This window comes from Vipera ursinii (genome assembly GCF_947247035.1).
Source record: "Vipera ursinii genome assembly, chromosome: 1".
Classification (NCBI taxonomy): Eukaryota; Metazoa; Chordata; class Lepidosauria; order Squamata; family Viperidae; genus Vipera; species Vipera ursinii.
The window spans coordinates 74,315,405-74,336,163 of NC_139512.1; the positions used below are offsets into that span (position 1 = coordinate 74,315,405).

The following is a 20,759-nucleotide window of genomic DNA, read 5'->3' on the forward strand; positions in this document are numbered from 1 at the left end:
TGCCCTTTTTCATAACTTTGAGTATACAACTGCATACCAAAGCTTTAGCAGTAGTAAACCTATTTTTAAATGCAAATCTGTAAATAATAGGGCAAAATAATTATAACTATTCTACACATTAGTGGACTTGTGTCACAACAGATGTATGGAACAATTATATACAAAGGGTTATAAAGGCAGGCTTGGCATGCATGTCTTACTGGCAATCTTTTGCTCAGGTTACTGCACAGGAATTTATAGCTTCAGCTGCTCCAGCGGAAGAAAAATGTAAGATTATAAGACATCACAACTTGGAATCAAGAGAGAGCTAAGCCTCTTAAGGGAGCAAGTGGCCTTTCCTCTTTACAGCTAGGAAATTTACAATCACTTTAAATATAGTTCCAGAGCAAAACACTGGCTAATTCTCTCACCAATTCAGCTGAAGCTGCCATGTGCACACACCAAACTCATTTCCATTTGCTGTACTTTGTTGAAGGAAAGATAATATATTAGAAATCAGCTAAGGAAAATTATTATTTTTACGTGCTCTCTCTGTGCTGAGTACAACATATGAAACTAACAGCAAGGAACTTTCTCCCAGACCAGAGTTGTTCTGGTGATACATGAAAAATGGGGAGCAGCCCTACTCAAATGCACATTTGAAAAGCTACTGAGAGATCAAGCTTTGACTAAATTGAAGAAATCAGAGGGTAGATCTGATAGACTTAATAGACTTAAATGAAGATCTCTCTCTTCCCCTCCATCTCTCCTTCTCTCTCTCTCTCTCTCTCCCTCTCATCATTACTCATATCATGGTTCAAAAAACAAGATGAAATATTCCAGCAGCATTTTGTTGTTGAGAGTTCATTCATGTTATCCTGTGCAACCATTTTTGTAGGATAGGAACACTGATCTCTCCTATGACCAACATGACCTCTGGGCATGTTCTCCTGAGGCTTACCCTGGTTATTCAGCTACTTCAGAGAGGAATGAATGCTCTTCTTATTTTATTTTTTTGAAGGAAGTCTTTTGCTGTGCACGTAAGAAGTCCTCTCACTGGCACAGCGGTTAGAAGGTTTGTTCCATACACACAATGGTCCTGGATTCAAAACCAACAAAAAATGCTTTATTTTAAATTATTGTTTTTTCTCTGACATCCCTATTTTTTCTAGGCTTTTCTTTTTAATAAGAAAAAGAATCAGGAGCCCCAGGACTTATTTAAAGAACAAAGCCTAGGGGAAAATAGGAATGTCAGGGAAACTCAAATATATTTTCAAAAAATCTGCACTGCTGAATTTTCTGCGTATAAAACAAGTTCCTAAGTGTTGTGCTCTTGATGCAAGAGTATTGCAACAGAAGCTGTAAAGACCTTCTGGAAGGCAAAAAGGGGATTTTTAATTTAAATGTAATTGTTGTGCCCACACATTACTTGCATTTTGAAGCATTAATATTAGCATATATAAATTTAATTTATATAAAATACATATGTATACACACACACACACCCCATTGCTTTCCTGAACAGAAATTTGGGAAGGCACAATAGTAGAAGAAGTGTCCAGTAGGAGGAGATAGTTGTCCTGGGTCTCTTTTAAGATGTTGCCAAACTAATTATGGATCCAGGAAACTACAGACCTGTCAACCTGACCTCAATACCTGGGAAGATTCTGAAAAAGATAATCAAGCAACGAATCAGTGGACACCTAGAGGCAAACAAAGTCATTACCAAAAGCCAACATGGGTTTGTCAAAAACAGATCATACCAGACAAATCTTATTGCATTCTTTGACAAGGTGACAAAATTAGTGGACCAGAGGAATGCTGTGGATATAATTTACTTAGACTTCAGTAAGGCATTTGATAAAGTAAATCACAACTTGATAAGATAGAAAAATGTGGTTTAGATAGCATCACCACCAGATGGATTCATAGCTGGCTGGCCCGCTGTACTCAGCATGTCATCCTCAATGGAACTGTATCTACATGGAGGGAAGTATGTAGTGGGGTGCCCCAGGGCTCTCTTCTGGACCCAGTGCTCTTCAACATCTTCATCAACTATTTGGATGAGGGAATAGATGGGGAACTCATCAAATCTGCAAATTACACCAAACTGGCAGGAATAGCCAACACTTAGATAGGTTTAAGATACAGAGAGATCTTGACAACTTGAACATTGGGCGCTATCTAACAAAATGAAATTCAGTGGTGAAAAAAGTAAGGTTCTACATTTAGGCAAGAAAAACCAAATGCACAGGTACAGTATAGGTGGTACCTTGCTCAATAGTAGTAACTGTGACAGAGATCTCAGAGACCTAGTGGACAATCACTTAAATATGAGGCAGCAGTGTGCTGCATCTGCCAGAAAAGCCAACACAGTACTAGGCTGCATTAAGAGAGGGATAGAATCAAGATCACATGAAGTGTTAATACCACTTTACAATGCCTTGGTAAGGGCACACTTGGAATACTGCATCCAGTTTTGGTCACCACGATGTAAAAAAGATGTTGAGACTCTAGAAAGAGTACAGAGAAGAGCAACAAAGATGATTAGGGGGCTGGAAGCTAAAACATATAAGGAACGGTTGCTGGAATTGGATATATCTAGTTTAATGAAGAGGACATGATAGCAATGTTCCAATATCTCAGGGGCTGCCACAAAGAAGAGGGAGTCAAGCTATTCTCCAAAGCACCTGAAGGCAGGACAAGAAGCAACAGATGGAAACTAACCAAAGACAGAAGCAACCTAGAACTAAGGAGAAATTTCCTGACAGAACAATTAATCAGTGGCACAACTTGCCTCCAGAAGCTGTGAATGCTCCAACGCTGGAAGTTTTTAAAAAGAGACTGGACAGCCATTTGTCTGAAATGTTATAGGGTTTCCTGCCTGAGCAGGGGGTTGGACTAGATGACCACCAAGTTCCCTTCCAACATCACCATTTTTATTTTTATTATTATTATTATTATTATTATTATTATTATTATTATTATTATTATTATTATTATTATTATTATTATTATTATTATGATTTAGTCCCCACCAGGTTTTCCTTAGCAAGGTTGGATTTAAATTGCCATGAGCACAAGATAGAAGCTGCTTAAAAGGGCATTGTTGACAAACCATTAAAGTATTTATGGATGATTTAAAGGCTAAAAAGGCTGGGTGACAACAGCTGGCTTTACAAAGCTATCCCTCTAAGTCTTTTCATCCTCATGCTTTGAAGGAAGAAGACAAGCAGTGTTTGTCTTGCAGTCATTTCCCAAACAGGCTTGGCTTCCAAGAATGCTGTAACCCAGTCCTGTTAGACATAATGTAAATGTCAGGACTTAATTTTTGCTACCTACAACATGACATTTGTTTAATGTTGGAAGATCCACTCTTCTATGTATTGTCTCATTGTATCTTCTCAGTGAGTGTCCTCCAAGAGCAGCGAATACAGTCAAAATGTATGCATTCTCCATCCCACCCCACCCACTGTACAAATTTTATTCTCACGGCTGTCATCACTTCCTACTCCTTCTCATTATTGTTACTTCTCTGATAATTGCATAGACCACTTCCATCTGGTCTTGCAGTTTGCATAAGCTGTCATTATTTTACTTTGAATACAGCTATATCAAGGATGCTGGCTTTCTGTTTAAATATATTTTCCTGCTGTAATAGATGGAGGGCAGGGGAGAGGGAGAGGGAGAGGGAGAGGGAGAGGGAGAGGGAGAGGGAGAGGGAGAGGGAGAGGGAGAGGGAGAGGAGAGAGAGAGAGAGAGAGAGAGAGAGAGAGAGAGAGAGAGAGAGAGAGAGAAGCACTTGTCTGCAGAAATCCTTTGGTGAAATCATGTGTTATTATGTAGAGAGGCTGGTACTGACTTCAACACAGACTAGGTTTTCTGTTTATTTTTAAACCCCGCATCTTCTTTTTTCAGAATCCAAGAGGTTCAAAGTGAAGTTATTCTACACATAATCATCTAAATATCTATGAAGATTCTCAGTCATCCAGGTCATGGTTGTCACAAAACTGCTTTTTTCCCCACAAGGCAACTGGACTTTCTTGTTTTTCTTTGAAGATGTTCCACTTTCCATCCAGAAAGTTTCTTCAGCTCTGACTGGATGATGGGGAATGGAAAAATTTATACACCATGCAGACAATTGGTCATTTGCATTCTTTTAGCGAGTCATTGAGACCACCTGGAGGCTTATCTGTGTTGTTAATACTCAGGTGACTCTGACAATACAGATAAGCCACCAGGGGCTTCAACAACTTGCTAAAAGAATGCAAATGGCCAGTTGTCTTCAAGGAGTATAAATCCTGCCATTCCCCACCATCCAGTCAGAGCTGAAAAAGCTTCCTGGATGAGAAGTGAAACAACTTCAAAGAAAAACAAGAAAGTTCAGTTGCCTGATGGAAAAAAGCACCTTTGGAACAATCATTTAAATATATGTGTCAATAATGAGAAAAAAACACCAAAGTCCCATATATGAGGGTTTCGGCAATTATGCCCTTTGAATTAAGGCAGCAAAGGAACCTTGAGTTCTTATCCTAAGGTCAGCTGAAACCATGAAGCCCATTTTTGCCTTCACAACCACATCTGCAGAAAAATCAATGATTTTTCACAATTTTTAACATACACACTAAACTATAAACCCTAAAACAGCATTAACAAAATAAAAGATCTTTCCCAACCCCCCCCAAAAACAGAAAATCTATTTTGACCCTATGTATTGTCATTTATAGCTAATTTGCATTTCTTCTATGAAATCTGAAAAGTTTTAAAAGTATTATTAATTAATGTGTTGATTGAGGAGAAGAATCCATTGAGACCTTCTTTTCCTAAAATGGATATTCCCAGCCATTTTGAAGTCAATATTTCTCCAAAGTGTCAATTTTCCATGAGAACAAAAATGAAATTAAAATTGAGGCTATTTTATGAGGTCAAAATATGTTTACATTTTAGTCCTACTTAATGTATCACATAAACTAGACTACTAATAGCTCTTATTAAAAACCTAAGGGCTAATTGGTACCTTTAGTTAAGTTCCTTATGCGCATGGGTGCCCATTTGTATTTAAACCCAGATAATATAGTTTGTTCATAATAAATCAGTGATGTCTGCTTCTCCTGTCCCAAGGATCAGTGTCATTACCTAATGAATTCGATCTTTTTGCACTTCCTCTCATCAATTATCCCACCTTCTTATGCACAAAGCAGCTGGGATTAGTAGTTTATGAAAGTGTATATTACAAAGGGAAAGAAATGTCTCAAATGCAAAGTCCTAGTTTAACATCACAAGCATAGCCTTTGTAGGTTGTGCTTGTGATGTAGCACAGAAAACTGCTTAGACTGAAAAATCCTGGTCAGAATTTTTTTTTCAATTTTACTTTAGCAAATCTCACCAAGATTTTCAGAAAGTTTCATATTGCAACTAATTCTTATCATTGTAACTACTAACCGATAGTACATTCAACAATGCATTTCACTAACCGGAATCTCTGAATGATTTAGTAATGTAACTTCAGAGATCTTCATACAATATATTTAATGTCACAAAAACATGGATAGCTGAGACCACGCCTAGCTTCTTCTAAGAGGATCCTTATCTAACCAAATAGGAATTCTGGGCTTCTACAGAAAAATGAAGCATTTCACTGGAAAGGAAATAAAACCGGCCTTCCTGTTTTATGGTTCATAGCAGTGGGTTGCCTAAACAACAGGTGGCTGAGGTAAAATGGAGCTAGAATCAAAGTGGTATATTAAAAATGGATATTCAATCTGGCCTCAAACGGAATAAAAGAATTTGTGATCATCTGTTTCAGTTCTGAAAGTCAACACCTGTAAAAAAATATTGCAAGTGATATAGGAAGAGGGACTCGAAAACAGAGTAGACCAGCGGGCCCCAGCCTTTTGGGCACCAGGGACCCAAAGGTTTTTGGAGAGAGGTTTTTCCGCCGATGGAGGGTGTGTGGTTTTGTGTGCTGCCTGCATCCCATGGATGGACCTTTGCTTGTTTGTGCAACCCGGTTGCTGGCAAGCTGCAGACCAGCGCAGGTCCACAGACTGGGGGGTTGGGGACCCCTGGGATAGGCTATTTTGTTCTTTTCAGAGTTTGTTTGCCATCTTTTTAGTTTCAGCCTTCATCAAGAAACCAAAGACAAAAGATGTCTCAGCAGGAGGCACGGCTGTTTTTGAAGCAGAGACGGAGAAGACTGGCATCAAGATGAAATGGCAGCAAAATGGTGTAGAACTTGCCACAAGTGAGAAGTATGTTATCAAATCAGAGGGGAATAAGCACTCCTTGACCATTAATAATGTTGGAAAAGAGGATGATGCTACGTATGCTGCCATTGCTGGAAGTTCCAAGGTCAAGTTTGAACTTAAAGTGACAGAGCCAGGTAAACCAGAAGTCCAAGTGACTGTTTCAATCCCTCATTGCTGTAATACATGACTTTCCTTTGAAGACATTTAAGACAAACTATAGAGCCAACAAAACAGGGATGTTCCCAGGCAGAAGTAAAAACAAGGGGGGGGGAGACAAGATGCTAGCCATGAACATGCAATTGAAACCCTGTTCCTTTTTTTATGTGTGATGCCTCTGCAGACATCCCTGCCATAAACCAAAAACAGCTAAGCTACCCATGTGGAAGGGGGAAAAAACTACCTGTGGTATTCCCCTTGTATTTGAACTATTTCTTTTTTGCAATTGAAATCTAATTTGGGAATCACGACTAGGTTAAATGGCATGACCACAGGACAATAGTTGGGGTTCAGCACAAACCTCCCACAGGCAGATAAGTCATTGTTGCATTTGCGAGGCATTTGAATAAGCAAAGTTTTTTCTTGGTTAGATGAGGGAAGGGGCAACCCACCGCGAAACTCACTTACCTAGGTCCCCATCCAAAACAGTGAAGCTTTGGGGTGGGAAAGAGGATTTGTAAAATTCAATTTACAAAGTCCCAAAGGACTTTTTCCAAAAGGGAACTGGACATTCTTGGGGTTGTTGTTTTTTTCTTTTGAAAATGTTTGGCTTATCCACCAATTCCCCGTCAGCCAATTAAAACTGAAGAAGTTTCTTGGATGAGAAGCGAAAGGTTTTGAGAGGAAAAAAACCAAGAAAGTCCAGTTGCCTTTTGGAAAAAAGCACCTTTGGGTCAACCATGACTAGGATGATTGAGAATTTCCAAAGACAGTTCAATTTATGAAACGTGAAAAAATATTCACTTCTGCAAAAAAAAAAAGTTCATAAATTATTGCAGAGTGTAGGTTTGGGAAGGCATTTTGGAGATAATTTGATCCAGTTCCCTACCCAGCCTACTATTAAAGCATCCAACTTCCATTTACATTCTTCCAGTGAAGAATGGAAGTGAAGTCCACTACTAGCTCTAAGACAGGCTGTTCCACAGCTAAATATCTCTTGCTCTTAGAAAATTCTTCTTGACGCATTTAATTTTTTAATTTTTCAGTATTAAAAATAATCTTAATTTTGCTGAAGAATGTCATGTTCCTACAATGTGCTGTAAAGTTTAAAAACAATTCTCCTATGTTGTCTTTTTTTTTTAAGAAAAGACAGTGGAGGTTCCTCCTCCTGATGTTTCTTCTGATCAGCCAACTTTTTCAGATATACTTACTGTACCAGATACTGGACCTACAAATGCTGAATCTAAAGATGCTAAAGATGATAGCAAAGTCTCAGAAGGTAAAAATAGTAACAGGCATGAAAATTAACCTGATCCTAATGATAAGAAAATGAATATTTACAGACAACAAAGAGAGAAACCCACATTATGTGGCTTGACAAACTATTTTACCTATTATTTGTTCTTTAGTATATACATACCCATCTAGCTAAGACAGGCAGTATAGAAATGTGATGAATAAATGAATAAAAATAAATACAACCAGTGTACTATAAAACTTTGTTTCTGATGAGAAAATGTGCATACATTTCAGTTAACTATTTTCTCATGCCTATGCCTGAAAAATTATTATTTTTCACCCTTTGGGGATATCAAAACAATATTATACCAGGCCAAGCCACTAATCTTTTTAGTTTAATATTGCCTCCATCGACTAGTAACATTTTAAACAAGAACACAATTTAGAGATTCAAAATATACTGCTGGGGGCTTTTGGTATGAAATCTGGATGTTCTATCTCTTAGGTCTAGTTCTTGCTGATCTTTCAGATAATTTGCCAAATTATATACTTGTTTAAGCTGATCTGCCTGTAGCTGATATCACAAGGCACAACAGCAAAATTGCAAGTGATTGTACAACTGTGATTAGTTTCTAGTAATCAATTTACTTCTATGAACACTTTTGTTAAATGCAGGTCTTTTGAGTATCTGCCACCATCACATCTACTTTACTCCTTGCTTTAACAGACTGGAACTGGCATAAATGTAGCTGTGTTCTTCTTTTCCATGTCCTCTTGCTTGATAGTGATAGACATTGTGGTTTTGGATACAAGTAGCTTATTGAGCTCAGATGAATGTTTCAATGAAAGTCCTGATTCTGGTCTTCTGTTTTTTGGTTCAACAGACTCCTGACTGCCAACAGTCTTAGGAGTCCATGTGGCCTGACAGCTGCATTAAAAGTCAGGAGTCCATGGGGCCTGACAGCTGTATTAAGAGCTCCTTGCCAGTCTTTAAACCACCAAAATGTTATGCTGGGATAAATTGCAGATCCATATCTACCATAATAACAAAGCCAGAAATGATGCTATCCTTACTCATTATTAGCAGCAAGTTAAGAAAAGCAACTGGAGGATTTCCATGATTTTGTTTCTCCTTCCACCAAGCTTCCCACAGGAAAGATAACCAGCAACCAGGCCCCTGACTGACCATAGGCCGGGATTAGTTGACTATAAGTGAATGACTGAATGATTTCTTTAACTACCTGTCAAGTTATCCAGGGAACAAATGGCTGGAACTAATGGTATGGGAGACAGTGAAGCAGGAAGGAGCTCTCCTATGCAGCTGTGGCCTCTCAGTGGATTATTTCTAAATATGAGTCTAGTGCTTTTCTGAAAGAGGGCTTATGCTGTGTATAAAAATAAACTCATTGACAGGGGGTTTGGGAGGAAATGGGAGGAAACAATTGATAAAGAGTAAATATGATTCTCAGACAGTGCTGGAGGGGAATGTTAACACTGATAATGAGTTGCCAAATGATCCAGTTCTGACCTTCTGGAAGTAGTCTGTGGCTGACCATGGAAAACATGCATCTGTGATTAGTTGCATAAACAATATACATAGCAATGGAATCTAATGCCACCAAGACAAGTACAAGCGTGACCAAGCTTGTAGAATGCAATCTTTCCTGATATAGGCTGACCTTTCATGCAGCATTAATTCAGAAGAATGCTAAACACAAGTTTTGCAATACATTTACAACTCTTTCAAAAAAAAAGTGCTAAGCCACAAACACATGGCTTGTTGCGTGGTTAGGTGCAAGTGAGGAAGAGCTTCTAAGCTCTTAGACACAGCTGGTTCTTCCTCCTCTGACTCAAAGCTTAAGACCAGGACCAAGAGAATATGGTGAAGTTGATTGAAGTTTTGGTTCTCACTCTTGTGGGTGGTTTGTATCTTCCTCAATCTCAAGTCCTCTATCAGAGGCCTCGGAGTTTGAGAGTTTTGTGGAGTATCTTAGCTGCCCCTCCCCCTGCAGGCTTCTGGACAGAGACCTCTGATGTCGTTCCTGGGATCTGGTGGTGTCACAGCTCCAATTGCTCTTACCATCCCTGGAACCATTTTGGTCTTCACTTTCCACATCCTCTCCAGTTCCTCCTTTAGGCTCTGGTACTTCTCCAGCTTCTCATACTCCTTCTTCCTGATGTTGCTGTCACTTGGCACTGCTACATCTATCACTGATCCTTGTCAACTACCACACTGTCTGGTTAATTGGCTAATACCTGCTTGTCTGTATGGATCTGGAAGTCCCATGGCATCTGAACTTTCTTATTCTCCATGATCTCCTGTGGGATCTCTCATCTTGACTTAGGAAGATCAAGCTCATATGCGGTGCACAAATAAGAACCTGGCATTATAGGAACATCTGCACAGAACATGAGCTAGATCTTCCTATGTATAATGCTAGCTACTTGTTTGCGCTGTTCAGTATATGCTGTTCCTACCTGTATTTTATACCCTGCCACTATGTGTTGGACTGTCTCTGAGGTCTCTCTGCATAGTCTGCACCTTGGAGCCTGTCTAGTGTGATAGACTACTGTCTCTGGTGCTTAGTGGCTGTCCTTGTGCTGTTATGATAAGTGCCTCAGTGGTGTCTTTAAGTCCAGCGCTTTCTAGCCATTGGTAACATTTCCCAATGTCTGCCACCTCAGGAATCTGTCAATAATACATCTCCTGCAGGGTCTTGTCTTGCTATGACAGTTCCTCTGCTTGATCTTCCTCCCATGTCTGCTGCTGCCTGAAGCATTCTCTCACAAGTTCATCTTAAAATGCCATCTTACTGATGTATTCATGAATGGTCTAGATTTCATTCAGGACAGGGGCTTTAACATTCACCAGATCCTGACCACCATATTTACAGCCATCCTTCCAGCTAGACTGTAGTTTCTGGGTGTTGGATTTGGCATGGAACCTCCTTACTTCATGATGAGTTTTCAGGTTTTCACATCAACAGCTTCTATGTCCTTCTTTGACTAGCTCACTATATTGGCAGAGTATCTGAAGACTGGCAGGGCATGCATGGTGATGGCATGGATCTTGTTTATCTTATATCCTTCATATCAGGGGTCTCCAACCACTGGGCCATGGCCCACTACCATGCCACAACCTGTTCAAAATTGGGTCATGGAGAAATGGGCAAGCGCACACAAAGCTCCATTCGTGTAAATGGTGGACAAGCATGCACACAAAGTTCCACTCACATGAGTGGAGAGTGCTTGTATTTGCGTGCGAATCTCCACTTGTACGAGGGAAGGGCACTTGCATTCGCGCATGAAGCTCCATTCACACGAATGGAGTTTTGCAGGCAAGCACTCTCCTCTTGCACGAGTGGAGCTTCATGTGTGAACATAAGCACCCTCCACTCAAGCACCCTCTGCTTGCGTGTGAAGCTCCATTCATGTGATTGGAGGGCGTGTGCTCCCACCACTCACACAAATGGAGCTGTGCATGTGCATGTGCACCTGCAACTCTCTCTCTCTCACACACACACATACACACACACACACACCGTGCCATACCAGGCTACCAAACTGGAAAGGTTGGGGACCACTGCTTTATATTTGTGGCAAAGGTTTTCCCCAAGATTCCCCCCTTAAGTTCTCCCCAAGATTCAAACAGTTCCCATCATACTGGTATTTTGAAGGGCCCTGACAACCAAGCTCTTTGCCAAAGATATATAAATGGATAGAAAGGTAACTTTTATTAAATATTTTTAAAAGGAAGATAAAAACTAATACAAACCAATATAAAGTAAGAAAAAGAAAGAAAGAAAAGAGAAAGTTAAAAGTAATGAGAGAAAAAAGAAAAAAGATATCAAGAAGTAGCTTTTGATCTTCTTTACAGTAATTATAAGTACAATTATAAATTTATCATTTACATTATGGCTACAACATAACTCTCTTCTTTCTATAATCTACCTTTTTTGTTTTGTGTTGTTTCCTGACTTTTTGTAAACTGCCCAGAGTCACTGGGAATCAGGCAGCATTTACATTTTTATTATCATTATTAATTATTATATTAATCTTGATTTGACTTACAATTCTTCCTACAGAAGCCCAGAAAGAGATACCTGTCGACCCGATTGGTATCTTTGTGACTCGACCACAGGACGGGGAAGTTACAGTTGGTAAGTGCATGGCATAGATTCTAGACCAAAAGTAAAAAAAAAGGGTTGGCCTAGCAACATTCATTTTGTCACTACTACTACCCCAGACATCCCTTAAAAGGTGGAATGAAAAATGTGGACTTTTTTTGTTGCACTTTTTGGGGTATGTGGTGCAAAATGTTAGCTTTAATCTTGAAGATGCATAAGTGTCCTATTTCACTCCCTTGTGAAGTACAAGTCTCTCCCTACAAACCTTGGCATGACTCTCAGAGAAGTTGTTCCTTTAAGACCTTAAAGGAAAGATTGTTTTACAAAACTGGTGTCTCTAACGTAGTCCATGCTATAGCAGGAACCTTTTATCCTGGAAATTCCGTACTCACCTTAGTTTCTCTCTCAAGGTGGGAACATTACATTCACTGCTGTAGTGGCAAGTGAAAGCTTGCTGAAGAAACCTACAGCCAAATGGTTCAAGGGAAAGTGGATGGACTTGGCAAGCAAAGTGGGAAAACACCTCCAGCTTCATGAGAGTTATGACCGAACCAACAAGGTACAGTTACTATAAAAAGAATTTGACCTCTCCACTTTTTTATATTTTGGTGAAAGCAGCATAATCATAACAATAACATTTCTTCTTAGAAATATCAAGAATTGTGGCTCAGTGGATTAGGACGCTGAGCTTGTCGATCAGAAGGTCGGCAGTTTGGCGGGTTGAATCCCGAGTGCCGCGTAGCAGAGTGAGCGCCTGTTACTCTTCCCAGCTTCTGCCAACCTAGCAGTTTGAAAGCACGTAAAAATGCAAGTAGAAAAATAGGGACCACTACGGTGGGAAGGTAACAGCGTTCCGTGCGCCTTTGGCGTCTAGTCATGCCGGCCACATGACCACGGAGACGTCCTCGGACAAGTGCTGGCTCTTCGGCTTTGAAATGGAGATGAGCACCATCCCCTAGAGTTGGAAACGACTAGCACGCATGTGCGGGGGAACCTTTACCTTTACTGTTTTATTGTCTTTGGACATAAAATGTTGTTTAGAGCCTCTTGCTTATACTGTACCGAATAAGAGCTGGTAAAATTTACTTTAAGTACGAAATGCCACTTAATGTTATGCAAGTTCTCCCAATGCATAATTTGCATTAGTTAAGAAAGTACCTTGTACATTTGTGTCAAAAAAAGGATGAAAAAAATACTTTTTAAGTCTGATTTTTTTTCCCGATGGTGGAATTTTACAGATGAAGAATGGACAATCTCTTAGGGATTTTTTTTTAATATTAATCTGAGTTTTTCCAGAAACTTTTTTTTCTTTTCCAGTTTTAAGTGTACTAAATCTGGCTTCATGTATTACATCACTCCATTCTAACTAGAAATAGAGAGAAGAATGTTCCTCTTCTAGTTAGCTAACAATAGTTAGATATATAGAAAATATAATGAGGTTCGGGCAGTATAATAGAACAAAGAATGAATATATTATATCCATTAAGATAAATTTGTAGATACTGAGGTTTCACTAGAGTCAACACAGTTGCTGCATTAGGCTGCATTAACAGACGGATAGAGTCAAGATTATGTGAAGTATTAATACCACTTTACAATGCCTTGGTAAGGCCACACTTGGAATACTGCATCCAGTTTTGGTCACCACAATGTAAAAATGATGTTGAGACTGTGGAAAGAGTACAGAGAAGAGCAACAAAGATGATTAGAGGTCTGGAGGCTAAAACATATAAGGAACGGCTGCTGGGATTGGATATGTCTAGTTTAACGAAGAGAAGGGTGAGGGATGACATGATAGCAGTGTTCCAATATCTCAGGGGCTGCCACAAAGAAGAGGGAGTCAAGCTATTCTCCAAAATGCCTGAAGGCAGGACAAGAAGCAACAGATGGAAACTAATCAAGGAGAGAAGCAACCTAGAATTAAGGAGAAACTTCCTGACAGTTACAACAATTAATCAGTGGAACAACCTGCCTCCAGAAGCTGTGAATGCTCCAACACTGGAAGTTTTTAAAAAAAGACTGGACAGCCATTTGTCTGAAATGGTATAGGGTTTTCTGCCTGAGCAGGTGGTCGGACTAGATGACCTCCAAGGTCACTTCCAACTTTACTATTATGATTAAGAGTTCCTAAGCAATTTAAGATATTCATAAGTTCTTATGACAAATTATTTGGTAGGGAAAAAAATAAGAGAAAAAAGAAATAAAGATTTTCTCCATTAGGAGAAAGTACTGGTAAAAGATAAAGAACCTCAAGCTGAGTTTGGCTCCTGGGGATTCACTGTGAAGTAGTAATTCCATATGTATATTACAGAGAACAAGATACTTATTGGGAAATTCAGACAGAAGAACTCTTAGTTAATAACATTCAGATTTATGTGTCTATCTCCTAAAAGGGCCAATTAATTCTTCCATTCTTTTCAAGGTTTATGTTTTTGAAATGAACATTATTGATGCAAAACCGACTTATGCAGGGGGGTATCGATGTGAAGTGGCTACAAAGGACAAATTTGATAGCTGTAACTTTACCCTGGTTGTCCATGGTAAGGTGTTATGTTTTCCTTATTATCAAAATGTTTATATTTTAGTAAAAGTATATAATATAGTATTAATATACTATATTATAGCTACTATAACGCTATAATAGTAATTATTATTATTTCATGCTGAATAATGTGTCTTGTGTAAGGCATACACTGGGAGAAAATGCACATCAAATTAAAATATGTGCTCAGAAAAGGATTGATAAAGTCTGAGTAAAATAGGATTTTGGAGAAGGGACAAGAGACAAATGACAAAAATTTCCTTTTCATTGTTGATTTATTTAGTTATTTTTTTAAAAAAAAAACACTACATGGAGAATTTCTGCCTCATTGCATTCAGAAATATATGTTAATGGATCTATTTTTCTCTCAAATGTCAGTATTTTGAACCAGGATTTTGTTGGGATTTTTATAAAATGCAAAGATAATTGGATAACGTACAAACTTGGTTTTCTGCAGTTATATGCCTATCTATCTCAAATTAAACTCCACTTAAATTGGAACTTACTCCCAGGTAACTAGCTGTAAAGTGGCAATTTTAACCTGCTTATCCATCCAAAAGGCATGGATCAAAGGGATTTAATCTCAGATATTTTAGAGACAGTGGACATGAAGCAATATAATTCAGTTGAAGTTTCAGTTTGGTATGTGAATATTAGTTGTCTTACTGTCTTGTACTGCTATCTGATACAATCGTATTTCTGCAATTTAATTTTAAATCCAATTACAGATCGCATATTATTTAGAATTTTGAAAGCACTAAAACTGCTGTGATTGCAAGCAAACCAAATTCAAATTAATTTTGCATCTGTAACAATGTTAGATTGTTTATTCAGCAAAAGTAAGTAGAATGCAAGACCACTCATTCTGTTTTCTCTAAGGTCTCAGCCCCAAAAGAGGAAGGGAAAATGCTTGCTCCCACACGCATGGCCTCTTCCCACAAATGATTTGAAAGAATAACTTGCTCATTTCTGTAGCTTGACTTAAATGTAGAAACTTGCCTAATTTTAGAAATCACTGAGGAATTGGAAAAATACCTCAACCATAATTTTGACTTTGATTAGAAGGACAGGTGAACTATTTGTCTAAAGCAGACATGTCAAACACAAGGCCCGGGGGCCAGATCCGGCCCGTGAAGTGGTTTCATGTGGCCCGTGAAGCCATCCTGGAAACAGTGAGGAAACGGCCCCCACTGCTTGGCCCTGGCCCAGAGACCCTCCTTCCGCCAGAGACCCTCAGATCTGTCCCACTCCTGCCCAGGCCCCCATAGGCACCCTTGATGCGAACGATGTAGAGCTGGTCATGCCCACCCAGTAGGCCATACACACTTTAGCCACGCCCACCCAGTAGGCCATGCCCACCCAGGCCACACCCACCCTGCTCCCCTGGTCTAAAGGAATTTCACGGAGAAGCAACTTAGTGCAGATTTTTTTTCCCACTCAGTGCTCTACAGCTCAGTGGGATTTCAATTCCATTATCTCCCAAAACACCCCTCATCTCTATCAGCGTGTCATTTTTCAGGCTCCTATAAGGATATCACACTCATTGTATTTATATAAAGTAAAATCAACATTTGGATTGTTTTAAATCTCAGTTTTCTGTCTGAACCTTAAAAGTAGAATCTTCCAGTTGAACATGACTTCTGGTCACAAAATGATGCATCTATACCAAGGGTGTCAAACTCAATTTCATTGAGGGCCACATCAGCATTGCAGTTGCCCTCAGGGGGCCGGGTGGGTATGGCCAGGGTGGGTGTGTCCTACTGGGTGGGCGTGGCTAGAGTGCATATGGCCTACTGGGTGGGCATGGCTAGCTCTACATCGTTCGCATCAAGGGTGCCTATGAGGGCCCGGGCAGGAGTGGGACAGATCTGAGGGTCTCTGGCAGAAGGAGGGTCTCTGGGCCAGGGCCAAGGCAGTGGGGGCCGTTCCCTTACTGTTTCCAGGATGGCTTCGTGGGCCACATGAAACCACTTCACGGGCCAGATCCAGCCCCCGGGCCTTGTGTTTGACATGTCTGATCTATACAGTTTCTTAGCTGTTGACAATAATATGGAAGTGGTTTGCTATTGCATTCTTTTGCAATATGTTTTCAGCTCTAAGTCTAGCCTACAGGCCTGGGATTTTGAGGTAGTCTCCTTTCTAAGTACTAAGCAAGGCTAGGGTTTTCCTTATTGCATGAAATGTCAACCTTCAGATGAAAACAATAAATGCTGTTTAAAAAAAAACAGAGGTAAATTTGGGAAGAAAGTTTTTGATGCCTTTGAATACTGTCTTATTGTTATTACCACTATCTGTATAATCACAGAGGCACCTGCCACAGCTGACCTGGACATCCGATCAGCTTTTCGACGGACGTAAGTGTTATCACAAATGTTTACACTAGTTTGCCAATGCAGTAGACAAACTGATGCATAACACCAACAAAATGTCACTGGCTAAATCTCTACTCCAGATATGCGCTCATAGCATAATCTCAATGTGGGAGCACGCTGAGAGTTCCTAACACAGCACAAGGGATCATGCAATTAGCCCAGTTCCCAAAACTGAGATCTCTAGCCAAGTGATTCAAGCACAAACTACATTTGTGCATGTGTGTGCATTGCACATCCTAATCTAACAGCTAAGACTTATGGGTATGATCCAAAATAGCAAATTACTTTTTCAAGTAATTTGAGCATTTAGAAAAACATAATTTTAAAGTTAAGCACTGGGATTAATATTTCTGATAAATGCTTCCTATCGTGGTGGAGCTATAGAAGAAAAATGGGAAAAACTGGGGGGGGGGGGAAATCACTTTGTTTGGAAGTATTCTGATTTCCAGAAGTATTTATAAGCAGCAGGAGACAACAACAGCAACCACCACAACAAATCACCCCGAATAGTCAATAGAGATTAGAAGACAACATAGCCCACGTGTACAGGCTCAGAACTTGATCAGCATAGTTTTTAAAGCAGGATAAAAGAATTAGAAATTTAGATAAGGATTCTTTTCAGCAGAAAGATGTGTTTGTTTAAATTCTTTGTATAATTCTTATTTAGGAGCACAGCATCAGGAGGAAAGTGGACATTAGGATCCAGGTACCTCATTTTCCGTATTCAGCATTGATCACCATTGTGAACTGTCACTCAAAAGGCGCTTGGAACAGTTAAAGTAGAATATTTTTTATGTTTTCTCTCAGACATCAGCTCTATAACATTGTTTATCACTTTCTTCATGGAATAACCAAATAATGGAATAACTAACTAAAATATTTAAGGTTTAACCATGCTAGCTGAGAATACTGAGAACTGTAATTCCAGGATATCTGGAAAGTGATAGCTTGAGTTGATTGTTCTCTCAGTTACAGCCAACATTTATTTTTATTTGAACTGTGGAAGCTTGACTCATTTTCCTGCTCTTACCTCCTACATTTATTTATTTATTTATTGAATTTCTATACCGCCCTTCTATACATGTGATTCAACCTTCTGTGATTCAACCTTCTGGAGCAGTTCTGGAATATGTGCAAAAGAGAGAAGGAGAAGGAGATCCTAATTTCTTTGCTGAATTCCTTTCCATCACTGGATAACAACCACAATATCATAAAGACCCAAATTCACTGCATTTGACAGTATTAAGCCAGTATGTGCTGTTAAGCTATACAGTAAAAACAAAAATAACAAACATTGTTTGTTACTCAACTCAACTCAAACCAAATAAAAAGATTTTATTAAAAAGGTTTGTTGAAAATAATTGCCTGTATCCAGTTCTTTTTTTTTTTTTTTTGTAAAAGAAAAAGGTGCTGGAACTCACACATGTCATACAACCTGCCTTGCCTACCCTACAAGGTTCCATCCAAAAAAGGTGCTGGAACTCCATTCTGAGCATTCTATGACAAAAAAAGCCCTGCCTGTATCTATTTCTTATTTTTGAATAACAATCTAGTAATGAGGACAACAGAGGAAGCATGTTTTCCCATTTACTGGGACAATGTTAGCAGAAAATAAGCTTGTGTGATACCTTTGCAGATGCAGTGGACTTCAGGGTTTAATATGATCTTCTTGATAAGCTTTGGGAGGAGAAAAGGATAAAATAAACTAGGTTGTGTTGTTCCTGAAGTTTATGTTGAGTCAGACCTGGTTTCGTTCCTTTCATTCTTCCAGCGTTGGCTATCCAGTGCCTGTTCCAAGTTAGGGAGGTCTGGTGTGATTATGCATCATTGCATAAAAGCAAAATATTCACCTCGATCTTTTAAAAAAGTGAGTCCTGTTCTTCCCTCATGAGACTCCAAGCATTATGCTATAATTCAATTATCATCAGGAGCATAATACCCTGGAAGAAGGAAATGAGATCAAGCTTTAAACAATCTAAAACATTTCTTAGTTTGTAAGTGAAGTGGTTTTCCTACAAGGAGGTCGTTGAATTCCTACATTTTAGAGAAGCTGTTTTTTCTTTGTTTATTATTCATTATCAAAACACTCTTTGCTCTGTTGTGCAGTGTGGATGGTCAAGGTGAAGGCAGAGAGTTGGATTTCACTACCTTGCTGAGAAAGAGGTGAGTAGTCACTGCGTAACCAGTTCACCCTTCAGAACAATGGGATAAAACACTTGGGGACCAATGAATTGTGTCAAGTGTTTTGGCAACATTCTCACATCCATTTCCGCCCAGAAGGAAGTGCTGGATGTCTTAAGGCTGTGGGACAGGTTTCTGTTATTTCCAATAAAAAGTAGGTGACATGAGAACTGACCTCTGTGGTGGTTGCATCTGATTGAGCAACACAGTTTGTCAAAAAGTGGATGCAAGGAAAACATTCCCAAAATGGCCAGTTCAGTGTCAGTGATACTAAGTAGTACTAAGCAGCATAGCACTATAATTCAGAATATAGGGCTGAGAAAGAAGATTAGGAATTTTTTTTAACAATTTACTTTTCTGTCCCTGGTTTTTCATGCTTCTCTCTCCTTTTTTCTTCTTTTTGCACTTTGCTCTGATTTGGAAATCTTGCTTGGAATTCTGGAACAGAGAGTAAGATTTTATTTCTATTTCTTTTAAACTGCATGGAATTTGTGCAGTATGTATGATTTGCAGTATACATAAGCAGCCTTTTCTCAGTGCTTTGGAGCATCATACGTCTATCACCTCAGATATTATTTAAACTATAGCTCTTATGAATGATGGAGCTGTCACTTTCATTAATTTGCTTGCTTAATATTCTGCTTTAGAGCAATTTTGTTGAATAATTTCCAAAGTTGATTATTTGGGAACCAACTACGAGCATCTTCTAGATATGTAATCATATCTAAAGGCCATTTTCTGCCTTCTTGAAGTAGCTGAGGTGGAACCAACGTCTTTAGTAAGCAGCTTATAAACCATCCATGGATCATGTCTTACAAAAGCTCTTGAGCTAAAATAACCTCTCTGCAGTAAGTTACTTTATGACATCTTTTAAAATGATAGCGGTTTTTGCCCTGTTACTGACTTACGTTGCTCCAGTGATGTATTGTTTGAGCCTGAAGTTGATTATGTTAATGTGAGGTAAATGTTTTAACAATAAATAACCACTGATACTTGCTTTTATTTAAAACCAGAATTATCCTTCAAATGAGATCATTTTTGTTGTGATGATAATCCATCATAATTTGCTTGCTTGGTGGAGCCTTGGTGGAGCAGTGGGCTAATGCCTCCTTAAGTAACACCAGCTGCCTGCAATTAGTGCAGGTTCGAGTCCCACCAGGCTCAAGGTTGACTCAGCCTTCCATTCTTCCGAGGTAGGTAAAATGAGGACCCAGATTGTTGGGGGCAATTAAGCTGACTTTGTAATAATGCCGCTTGGGGTGTGTGTGTGTGAAAGCCCTAATAAGCAGGCATATACATAGAATGAAGGCTACTGCTAAGCTTGTAAGCCGCCCTGAGTCTTCGGAGAAGGGCGGGATATAAATGGAATTAAAATAAAAAAATAAAAAATAATAATTTTCAAGTGTACCTAATGAAGAAAAAAGGAATGGGGGGATAAATGTCACTTCAGTGATCACTAAACTAGTTTTTACCGATATGAAAATAATATAAACTCAGTATTAATATTAATTATCTACGTTTCCACTGGAATGTTAGAGTAGCCAATATGGAACCAGCACTGAATCTAAAACCTGCTACTGGTAATATTGAAAGGAAGTCCTGTTCTAGGAGAGTTTAACCGAAATGACTTCTAAGTATTTTTACTAGATTATTCGAGTGTTTTTACACCCCAGCCACTGTGAATTTGTAGCCAGGATCTGCAAGACTAAAGCATGGTATCCAGAAGGATGTTAGCCATTTCTCATACAAATCATTCAGCGATTTGGAATTCTATACTGATGAATGGTTATGTTTACAGTGAAGATGTTTTATACTGTCAAATAAGTAATGTGAGTTTAATCTTAAGAATTTTTTTCAAACATTGAGAATTTTCAAATATTTCTATATCTTAATGTTTGAGAGGAAAGCTCTTTCT

At 39.0% G+C, this 20,759-nt stretch overlaps 1 protein-coding gene across 1 annotated transcript in view; it reads left to right on the forward strand.

The window, feature by feature from the left end:
• Positions 1-20,759, forward strand: part of MYBPC3 (myosin binding protein C3) — a gene marked incomplete at both ends in the record, with an annotated part of 87,121 nt that overhangs the window by 3,912 nt on the left and 62,450 nt on the right. Inside the window, 8 exon segments of the mRNA XM_083356348.1 lie at positions 6,095-6,361; positions 7,528-7,662; positions 11,708-11,782; positions 12,160-12,308; positions 14,172-14,289; positions 14,852-14,933; positions 17,331-17,369; positions 18,770-18,826. Of these exon segments, the coding sequence (XP_083212474.1) occupies positions 6,095-6,361; positions 7,528-7,662; positions 11,708-11,782; positions 12,160-12,308; positions 14,172-14,289; positions 14,852-14,933; positions 17,331-17,369; positions 18,770-18,826 (922 nt within the window).